The following is a 10,086-nucleotide window of genomic DNA, read 5'->3' as shown; positions in this document are numbered from 1 at the left end:
GAGGGTGTAATGCAAGGAAGTGCCTGTGTAATAAAGCAAATAATAAATGTATCTCCCTCAAAAATGTCTCTTATGCTGTTCCAGTGTGATGACGTTGTTGGATTTTACCAGCATTACAACTTTTTTTTTGCCACGCATTTTGTCAAATCCCACTTTTCCTCTATATACTTGTGTTGCACATTTAGTAGAGGTCAATTCACATTCAAGGTAAAGCGCTGCAAAAATGTAAATATATACATAATGTAGGTGAGTTTTATACAAACGGGACATTGCATTTCAGCATTTTACATTAGACACCAAACGGAAAGGTTTTGCATTTTTTGTCAGAAATGCAATATTTTTTTTCGAAAAGGCCACACAAGCTTTTAGCATCTTAAATTCTGCTTTATGTCACCGAATGTGTCCCTCTTTATCTCTTTTCTTTTCAGGCGCTGACAAACACTAGTCTGGCGGTGTAGGCCAGGTCAGCGAGGTAAAGCAGGAAGTTGAGGGCAGTGAGCACGGCAACTGCGATGAGTTTCGACGACGGTTGGCCTCCATGGTGGTACTGTTTGTCAAACTGGAACACGGGCCAGATGATGGTAGCCGTCAAGTACATGATAACCGCCAGGAGCCCGTAAGCAGACAGGAACTTGGAGAAGGGGATTGGGAGCCAGCCGGTGCACTCGCCTACACACAGCACCACCACGGCCATGGAGAGGATGAAGCAGATGCAGTACACCGCCATGCACCACTTGAGCGCGGCGTGGCGGTCGTACGAAACGGGGTCGCTGATCAGGATGAAGATGATACAGGCAACGAATGTCTGGCACACCTTCAACAGGCCGGGAGCGGTCGCCATGTACCCCGCCACCTCTCCCGGCCTCGCTTTAGTCAGGCTCACCTCCCCCATGTAGGCCACCGCCGCCAGACAGGAGAAGACGGTGGCGGCGATGCGATGGCCGCGAACCTCGCCATTCAATCGCTGGTCCTTGAGGAAAAAAAGCGGGAAGATGACGGAAGCCGAGAGGCAGAGGAGGGAGGCGTAGCAGGCCACGGTGATTGGAAAATTGGTCCAGGACACCGGGATGCGAGCCTGGAGGCCGAACACCTCAACCAGCAGGACCAGCAGGGTGCAGGCGAAGCTGAACGCCCAGCAGAAGATGCACCAGTCAGACATGCCGCCGTGGTACAGATTGCCGCCGTGTGATGCAACACTGAACGCCACGCAGGTGAACAGCAGGGCGGCTACGCGCACCCATAGCCGCTGGGAGGTGGGGAGCACGATGAGTGGCATTATGGGACGTCACGTCAGTCAGGAATGGAGAGCGGCTTCTTGAAGGTGAGTCTTTAATACTGAATTTTAGCTCTTGTGTTGGCTGCTTGTCACACTCTGTAGATGTTGTTACATATTCTGCAGAAAGACAAAAAAGAGAGTGATTTGATTAAGTTTAAGCCAATTTGTATTTGATTTTAAAAACCTTGTTTGCTTAATTATTTCAGACTTGACGGCAGTGAAACAAAGTGAGGAAGACATGCTAATGGCCAAATACACCAAAACACACATTGATATCAACAATAGAGAACATGGGAAAAGTTAAATTGTAACAATCAGAAATCATGGTAAAAAGACTATAATTTACCAAAAAAGGACAAAAAAATACACAATATTTCAATCTTGCCCAAGATGTGCAATAAACAGGTAGCCTACTGCTCCACCAATGTTACTCAATTTTGGTTGTTTGTTTGTTCCTTTAACTTGTATATAAGTATGACAGATTTGCAATGGTCTCTGGAATCGTTCATCCCTTCCTCACATGTCCTTGCAAACTTAAACTCAAGCCCTGTAAAAGCTGAAGAATGCAAGAGCTGTTCAAGCTGTAACCTGTGCAGATAAAGTATACAGGAAGTGGAAGTGTGTCTGCAAAGGAGCTGGAAAGTCCCTTAGAGTAAATGCGAAGTATGAGTAAACTCCAGTGTGCACTTACAGTTTGATATTGGTGACCTCAAGTGTGGTTTAAGTGAAGTTTTTTTTTCTCCCTCAGACAGCATTACAGTGTGTACAAGATAGGCAAGGTTAAACAGGCCTGAGAGCTGCAATAACATTTGAAAAGGGGTGAACTGAAGTAGCTTTGAAGGACATTTAAAGTGATAGAATGTCTTATTGTTGCCAATGAGGAGCCACCTGCTTTTTCATAGATATCATTAATACAAAGCACAAATAAATCTGCATCAGGTTGTTTTAGGGTAGAGCCAACAGCATGAGGTTTTCCATAGTCATGCACAGACATGATGGCTGAATTTTCCTGTCACAGAAACATGCTTCATATCAATAAAATAAACCCATTTTTATCTTTCGACTGTGCCCCACGTGCTGTTTAAAGATCAAACTGCTGTCTAGTTCCCAGGTGTTTATAAGATAAGGTGACATAGGGAAAATGTCAAAAAATGGGAAAAAGGGGGCGAAACCTCCAAAAGGGGCGGGAGCTTTCTTTCAACGTTTGGAGAAGAATTGGGCTTTTTCTAACACGTGGTAACAATTATTTTTGCTTTCAAGGAATATTGAAGGGAGGCAATGTGCCTTTTGTTGCAGGGACTCCAGGCCCCTGCCAAATCTGAGTTGCAGTACTTTAAATGTTGCATCTAACAGACTGATCTCGGCCTGGTGATGGAGATTCACATGCAGACCGTTAGACATAACCTTGAAAAGCCATGAGTGCAAATCAACAGGTCCAAGGCCGGTGCATTGTTCAAAGAGAAATTAGCTTCGTTCCTACTGTCTAACTTGAAAATTGCAAACCTAATTTGTGTTTTAGCCATTAACTCCATTACCACGCTTCCTGTTCTATTAATGACTCGTCATCATACACAGGACGCAGCTCTGAGCTAATGGCACATCTGCAGGAACCCACACTAGCAAAACAATCCAAATGCTTTTAATCACTTTAGGAATCAAGAAGTTCAAAAAATACAGCCCACATATTGATAGATCATTTAAAAAAATCAACCTTACATCTTCTTTACCACATCCCTTGTATTTCGATTTATGGTGAAATATATGAGTTAAAACTAACTTGGTCACCCAGTTTCCTTTCTGAGAGAGATTGTGGTTTATACCTGAGATAAATTAGAACAGTGGTTGTGTGGCCTCATGCCCTGCCAACAGGAAACCAGACTTTGGTGTGTATTTTTTGGTTTGATAGTATGCATAGGCCTACATACCATGCATGCCTGAGAGTTGGATCTTATATAAACCATCCTGAATGCTACCCTGTATCACTGTAGTTTAAATGTTATAGGCTATAGTTAGCTTGAGATTTGGGAACATGCACAGCTTCTTAAAAGTAACATACCACAACTATTTTACATTCTTTCTTTTTTAATCATGTTTTAAGCGAATCCAGACCGTAGTAAGACATAGCAGCGTTATAATAAAACAAGATGAGATACGTTTACTTGTAGGGATAAAAAAAAGCCTAATATAGCCGGCACTTAAAGAGGCTTTCCGTTCCAAATAGCGGACATACCGCGCCCAGCCGTTGATATCAGCTCGCTTCTCCTATAATAGACAATAATAAACCCTGAAAACTTCTACTCTGCCGAACATCTGACGGAAAGGAAGTCTAAAGATTCAACTTACCGACTTTATTGGCTCGGAGTTGTCTTTCAGGTTATTGTTTTAAAGCTTAAGTTCCTTGTTAAACCGCGCATCTCTCCTCCACTCATACCAGTCTCAGCAGCAGAATGGATCCCACGCCCCGTATTGGCCATATTTGGTAAAGTGTTGAAACCCCTTTCCAAGCCTCTGTACAGGGTCATTGCAAATCTTCTCATATTACGTAATGTAATATATATATATATGCCAAACCCCTTTACTCTGAGAGACTAAACCAAAATATGACTGATGATGTCATGTTGCTGCTGTACCATCCGCTTCTTATAAGATAGATATACTTTTTTGATCCAAAATTGGGAATTTATTTAGCACAACCAGACTCAAAAACGTAATAAATTCTGATTTAAAAATACAATTAAAGAACACTTTATGCAGTCCAAAGAGGTTATTGAGATAAAATGATCAAATAAACACTGTTTTTTTGTTAATTTGCATTGTGCCTTTTGAAGGCGCTTTCAATTATTGTTACACAAATTGTGCAACAGGAATAAGAATTAGGCTATACACAATATGAAAAAGGACATCAAACATGTGAATGCAAAGCATACACAGGGTTTACATGGATTCTCTTAATATTCATATAGTCTTAATTTTACATGAAGATTTTTCCTGCCATTTAAAAATAAAACTGAACAAAGCAGATTTTTTTTATAAATCCTCTAAATAAGACCTGTAGACTTTCTCTTTTAATTTGAATCTGAATCAGAATACTTAATTTCTCCTGGGGGGGAATTATGTTTCGTGACAGGGGCTCAATTTAAGAATGAAATAAAGCAAAAGATACATACAAAATATAACATAATACATATTTTTATAAACAAAAGTAATGAAAGTAAAAATGTTTACTGCAGGCTATCTTTGTGGCCAACGTCCTGCAGTACCGCAGTCCATCCAGACGAGGCCGCTGTTGCGCTGTTTGTCCGTATGATCATTGAGAACATGGTGGTGGATCAGCAGCCAGTCAAGACATCAGGATAACAACACAGCAGAGATCATTATTCCAAGAACTAAGGATTAAACAAAAAGAAAAACATATATACATATATGCAACGACAACCCCTGATACTTCTGGCAGACCAAGACAGAGAGAACCAACCCTCGGAGTTTACCACTGAATTGTTTTTAGGGGAAATCAGGACCTGAGGTGGAGCTTTTTACTGGATTGTATTCTAGCTAGCTGGCTAACATGCAGCTTTAGTGTTTAGACATTTGCACTAAAACGAGAGTCTGGGGATATATATCGAGCTGAAATTCGTATTGGCTGACACTATCTCGACCATTTCGTCCTCCATATCTTCGCATGCAGTTGTAGTCATGCTGGCATTTCACCTTGCAGACATAGCTGGTTAGCTAGCTACCTCCGAAGGACCGACTCGTTGGCGCAGGTGAAAGCCGAAACCACGGCGCTTTCGCTCGGCCTCAGGACCAACGCCATGCCGCGGGTTGAACTCGGGCCTTCCGTAGAGCTCACTTCAGGAAGCTAACGCTAGCTGGAAATAGCAGGCCGCTTAGGTCTCAACAGTGATTGTATAGTCGTCTTATCAAGGTGCTTTGATTTTACTATAGCCTAGTCATCTGATTAGATAAGTGCACCTTTTACTTTTTATTCTGCTTTCGTTTTTATAAGCCCAGTGACTGTACTAGCTAATGCCGGCTAATCTGATAATTAGCTATCTAGCTCATAGGCGAGTAATGCATAGCAAATCATAGGTTGTTGTTTACATTGAAGACTACAAGATACAGTTGAAAACGTGTTGGATTTGTGTTTTAATGTACTGTAAAAAAAAGTGCGTTATTTTGTAAATGGTGTTGTTTGCAATTGTAAGCCACAGACACACCAGTACACTTAATATTGTTATCAAAATAACACTCATGTTAGATTTGAACCCGATCCAAGAAAGCATATGAGTACAATACGTGCCACATTAAAGTATTGCTTAGATTGTGTGGGGTGTAAACAAGTCACATGTAAACAACAAGTCTGACTGCGTTTAAGGTTTTGGTAATTTCATTGCAAGGTGTCACTACATATCAACCAAGATGATGGAGTGCTGGTATCGAGACTCCAGCTATGCTTGTTAAATAAGTTTTTTTGAACATATCTGTTCAGTAATTATCAGTAGACAGACACTGAAAGGCATGGGAGTTGTTGACCTCCTGGTGCATAGCGAGACATATCAGCCATTCATTCATGATTGATGACCTTTGAGGAGGTAGACTGTCCTTTATCCATTTTACTCTAAAGCATCAAGCCACTAACAGCCGTGTAGTATTTATGTTTGAACCACTAATGTGACCTAGTGAAGCTGAGGACATTTTAGTTTTAGCAGCATTTTTGTTTAAAGTCCTACTGACACATTGAACCCACTGGGAGTGAATGGGAACATGAGGAACACTCTGTTTGATCTGAACCAGCTTCCCAGTTGAAGATCTGATCAACAGAGAGACCCATTGTGTGGACTGAAAACTGAAGAGGAAAGAGACGATGATGGGGATGATGATAAAAGAGGCCCAGTGACAGTGTTGATAGCCCACCAGGAAGCAGAGGAGTGTCACAAGGCTACAGACATGAGTCTCCGCCAACCCACCTCCACGCTGGACAGGTACGAGCCCCAAATCCGCTACACTCTAGGGATACATCTCAATCCCTTGCTTAACTATGTAGTGCTTCCTGATGACACTGAGGTCCAGTCTGATCTCTGGAAAAACTAGTCAGACAGGCTGTTTACTGGAAGGTGAGAAAGCTGCTCTTTGGACAAGGAAAAAGGGAAAAATAATGTATGCATGACAATGGTAGCAGCCTGAGAATTCATTCTTAAACATTAATTTATTTCCTACCATATAATCCCAACATTGTTTATGAGAAAACTATATTATCACAATACCAATACCTATGTTTTGTCACTGGTTTGACAGATGATTTACCAAAATATAGTGAATGATGGGGATAGATTCTGTAACCATAACTGTACAAAAGGTGTAAGGCCGTCCTCTTTCAAATGTTGGAATGCTTGTGGCCGCCCACGCAGACATTAAGCATATTTTAGCATGTTAAATCAACTAAATGAACAATTTCACGTGCTGTGAGCTTTAACCATAAAGCCCTAGGACTAATAATTAACATACTCAAGGTGTCTGAACCTTTAACTCACTTACACAGTCACGTATGTTTGTTTCTTCAATACCAAAGATAAGCAAATGCACATTTTATGACATCTCTTAATTTGATACTCCTGAAACCGCTGTCACCTAGTTCACAGCGTGGTGACGTGAAACACAGGGTTACGATTGGCCAGCCCTGAGGCATTACAAAAAAAGGTAAACAAAGAGGAGTGGCATATCTATTTTGGTGTGCTGGTATTCCTATATTTACAAAGAAACAGCTACATCAACAAGGGTTTAAGATGCTAAATAAGTGGTATGCAATAATTGGCTATATAATACACCTAGTTTATTAACCTACCACTTCATTTAAATAAATACTTAAATAATACAATATTTGAAATTCATATGTTATGCATATATCACCACACATAGCTGCTGTAATCACTCAAAAAAAGGAAAATAAAGTTAAAACACAAGGGTTCAAACAGTGCTAACATTGAAACAAAATCAAACATGCTTCATCTGTATAAAAAATAATAATCTAGTGTGCAGTGGAACATTTAAAAACGTATACCCTGGCCGATCCCCTAAATGCCTCGGCCGTGAAATAAATAAAAAAATCCCAAACCCACATTTTGATGTAACATGTTTTGGCGTTGTCACAGTAACATATGTCGCAAAGTGGCTGCTAAGTCCCTGAAGGTTCAGAGTTCAGGGTTCATGGTTAAGAGGGGGAATCGAGATCCGTCCTATTCGTTGCTTATATGTCGTGTTGTGACTCTTCACCTGCTGTGTTTATTTTGTCAATACTAAAACCTAATGCACCGTATTTCATCTCGTTTGTCAGTCATCGCCACATTCACCTCTGTGTTTCTGTGGACGCATCTTTGTGTTGATCATATGTCTTTGCTGTTTCTCCTGCTGTCAACTTTTTGTGTGTGTGTGTGTGTTCTTGTGCTTGTGCCTACCACTGTGTCTGTGTGTGTCATGTGACAGCCGGGCAGCCAATAAGAAAAACGCCCGTCCGTTCAGGTAGGACAGCTGTCCAGAAAGAGTCAGGGTTTGGGGTTAATAACGAGACGCTTACAGATTGTACAGCTGTGGCAGCAGATTTCTCAATGGCTGTTATTTCAGAGACTCTCTACAGGGAAACATCTACTAACCATTGTCATGATCAATTAGCATCCATTTATTTGTGTAACAATCTTAGTTTCCCAAAATCTTAGGTGTTATGTTCATATTGCTATTTTTTTTTTCTTCTGTCTGATGCTGTGCAACTGTTTTACATGCCAACTCATTCTCTAAACACCTGGTATATTTTCAAAGTTGCAAGTTAAGATATTGTTTTACTAATATAGCTTTTATTATACTATTTGTAGAATTTGGATTCCAGTGCTAATTGGCTCCATGTTGCAGCAGCTGATTATCTCCAGACCATAGTAATCAAACCCATTTATGGATGAATTAATACCTTTAGCTGTGTTCTGCTAATCATTCATTGGATGGAATAATATCATTCACTTCATTATTTATACTGTGTGTCTTTGCGAAACACTCTTACAATCTGTACGAGTATAAAGGGTGAGACTTGGATTCAGTTTCTGTGTCGTTTTAACTGAATATTGGTCCTCGTGCTGAATTTCTTCTCTCTCTTTTCTCCCTTTTACTTGTCTTTTTCCATCTTTCGCTTCAGCCCTTTTGCTGCTTGGTGAGTTATCCCTTTGCTTGCTTTTCTTGTTGCTTCTCGTGCAATTTATAATATTCCCACTAGGGATGTCCCGATCACCTTTTTTTGCTCCCGATCCGATTCCGATCATTTGATTTTGACAATTTGCCGATACCGATTTTTCCCGATCCGATCTTTATGCAATGCATTAAGAGAAAAAAAAGAAAAAAAGCATTCAAGTTGTCCCTTAAGGTTATTTTTTTATTTAAATTGGATATTCTATCCAACATGGATATAGCTTCAAGAACAATTATGATATCCTAAAAACATCCTTCTTTCTTCCCTTTATTTCTATGGGAAAAGGATGTTGACTTTAATCTTAGAGAAACTATCGGTAGCTGTGTAATCGGATACGCGCACGTGAGTTGAAGTGCAGTTAAATTTAACATTTTTAGATAGTTCAAACTGATATAATAGAAAGGTAAAAAAAACGTCAAAAAACCTCTCGAAACTATATATACAGACTCCGCCAACTCCGACCACGTAAGCCTACGAGACCAAGAAGTGACCACAGCCACTAACTGTACAACGAACGAGCGTACACGCACGTCGGCCGCGAGAAAGATTGTGATTCGTACACTCATCGGCTTATACGGCCTCGGACAAAACATCGAACCTGCTAGCGCGCTGGAGCCAACCCCACAACAACCAACAAGCAAAACACGTAAAGAACACCTGTTACCCTATCAACAAACACCATACTTCAACTGTACTTCCGACACCAGCCCCATATATCTCAAAAAAAGTTATATTAATGGATCAAAAACTCTAAAATTAACACCGGACTGTCCTTCTTCCGTAACCTCCCAACACCGCAATAGACTCCGCTACATGGCAGTCGTCCCTAAAGGTCTTAGCCGAGAGAAGACGACCCGCCGTCTGCGAAACGCGAGGCTCAGTGCTACAGTCTCGCGCTCGCCTCTCTTCGCTCAAAATCGTGTGTTGTTTGTTTTGTAAAACTTGAACAGAGTTCCCCATCAACGTCACCCTTCCCCGTTATAGACTTCCCTTATTTACGTTCTTCGCTCATTATTTACTTTTGTGTCTTGTCGATTATTCACTTCTCCCCTTAGAAATGTCAACATAGATAGTTCATTGTTTTCTCGCTCTGGCTCCTACAGTCTATATAACGCTCACCCACATTCCTCACCACCTTTAATCTCTACAGGCTAGGCTAGGTGGGACTAGCCCCTAGCCGTCCGCGCTCGCTCCTAAAAAGTTTTTTTGTCCTAACCTGAGCCCTCTGTTTTTTTAGCCCTAGCCCCTAAAAAAAAAAAAAAAAAAAAAAATTTATGAAAAAAATTTAAAACCTAAGACAATGTTTTGTTCTCTCTCACTCTTACACAGGTTCAGAATGTGCAAACTCGGAATCAAAACCAAAGTTTTACAGTGTCTTGTAGTACTATACACAACGGAAGAAACCCGTAACAAAAGGTATCCGACCAACGAAAAAGAGAGTTTTAGACCCCGTTGTCTCACCCCGTCACAGAATTAACATCGTCGATCTCCTCTTTCTCTCTCTCTCTCTCTCCATTCCACCGCTCTCGAACTAAAAACGAAATAACATACGACGTCGTGTTGCTTGACTTAGGTTGACGAC

At 40.9% G+C, this 10,086-nt stretch overlaps 1 protein-coding gene across 1 annotated transcript; it reads right to left on the bottom strand.

Moving 5' to 3' along the window:
* Positions 1-327: 327 nt before the first annotated feature.
* On the bottom strand, positions 328-3,724 carry LOC104965881 (myeloid-associated differentiation marker homolog). The gene is made up of 2 exons (XM_010794916.1): positions 3,620-3,724; positions 328-1,393 (listed from the first exon to the last, which is right to left on the bottom strand). The coding sequence occupies exon 2, from the start codon at positions 1,274-1,276 to the stop codon at positions 425-427; it is 852 nt and encodes a 283-aa protein (XP_010793218.1). The 5' UTR covers positions 1,277-1,393; positions 3,620-3,724; the 3' UTR covers positions 328-424.
* Positions 3,725-10,086: the final 6,362 nt, after the last annotated feature.

This window comes from Notothenia coriiceps, unplaced genomic scaffold (assembly GCF_000735185.1).
Source record: "Notothenia coriiceps isolate Sejong01 unplaced genomic scaffold, NC01 NC01_scaffold00037246, whole genome shotgun sequence".
Classification (NCBI taxonomy): Eukaryota; Metazoa; Chordata; class Actinopteri; order Perciformes; family Nototheniidae; genus Notothenia; species Notothenia coriiceps.
Note: the sequence above shows the minus strand (reverse complement) of the source record. Positions and strands in the feature narration are given on the sequence as shown.

Coding starts and splice junctions, on each gene's coding strand:
- LOC104965881 (XM_010794916.1), bottom strand. CDS start 1,276: ATGCCACTCATCGTGCTCCCCACCTCCCAGCGGCTATGGGTGCGCGTA.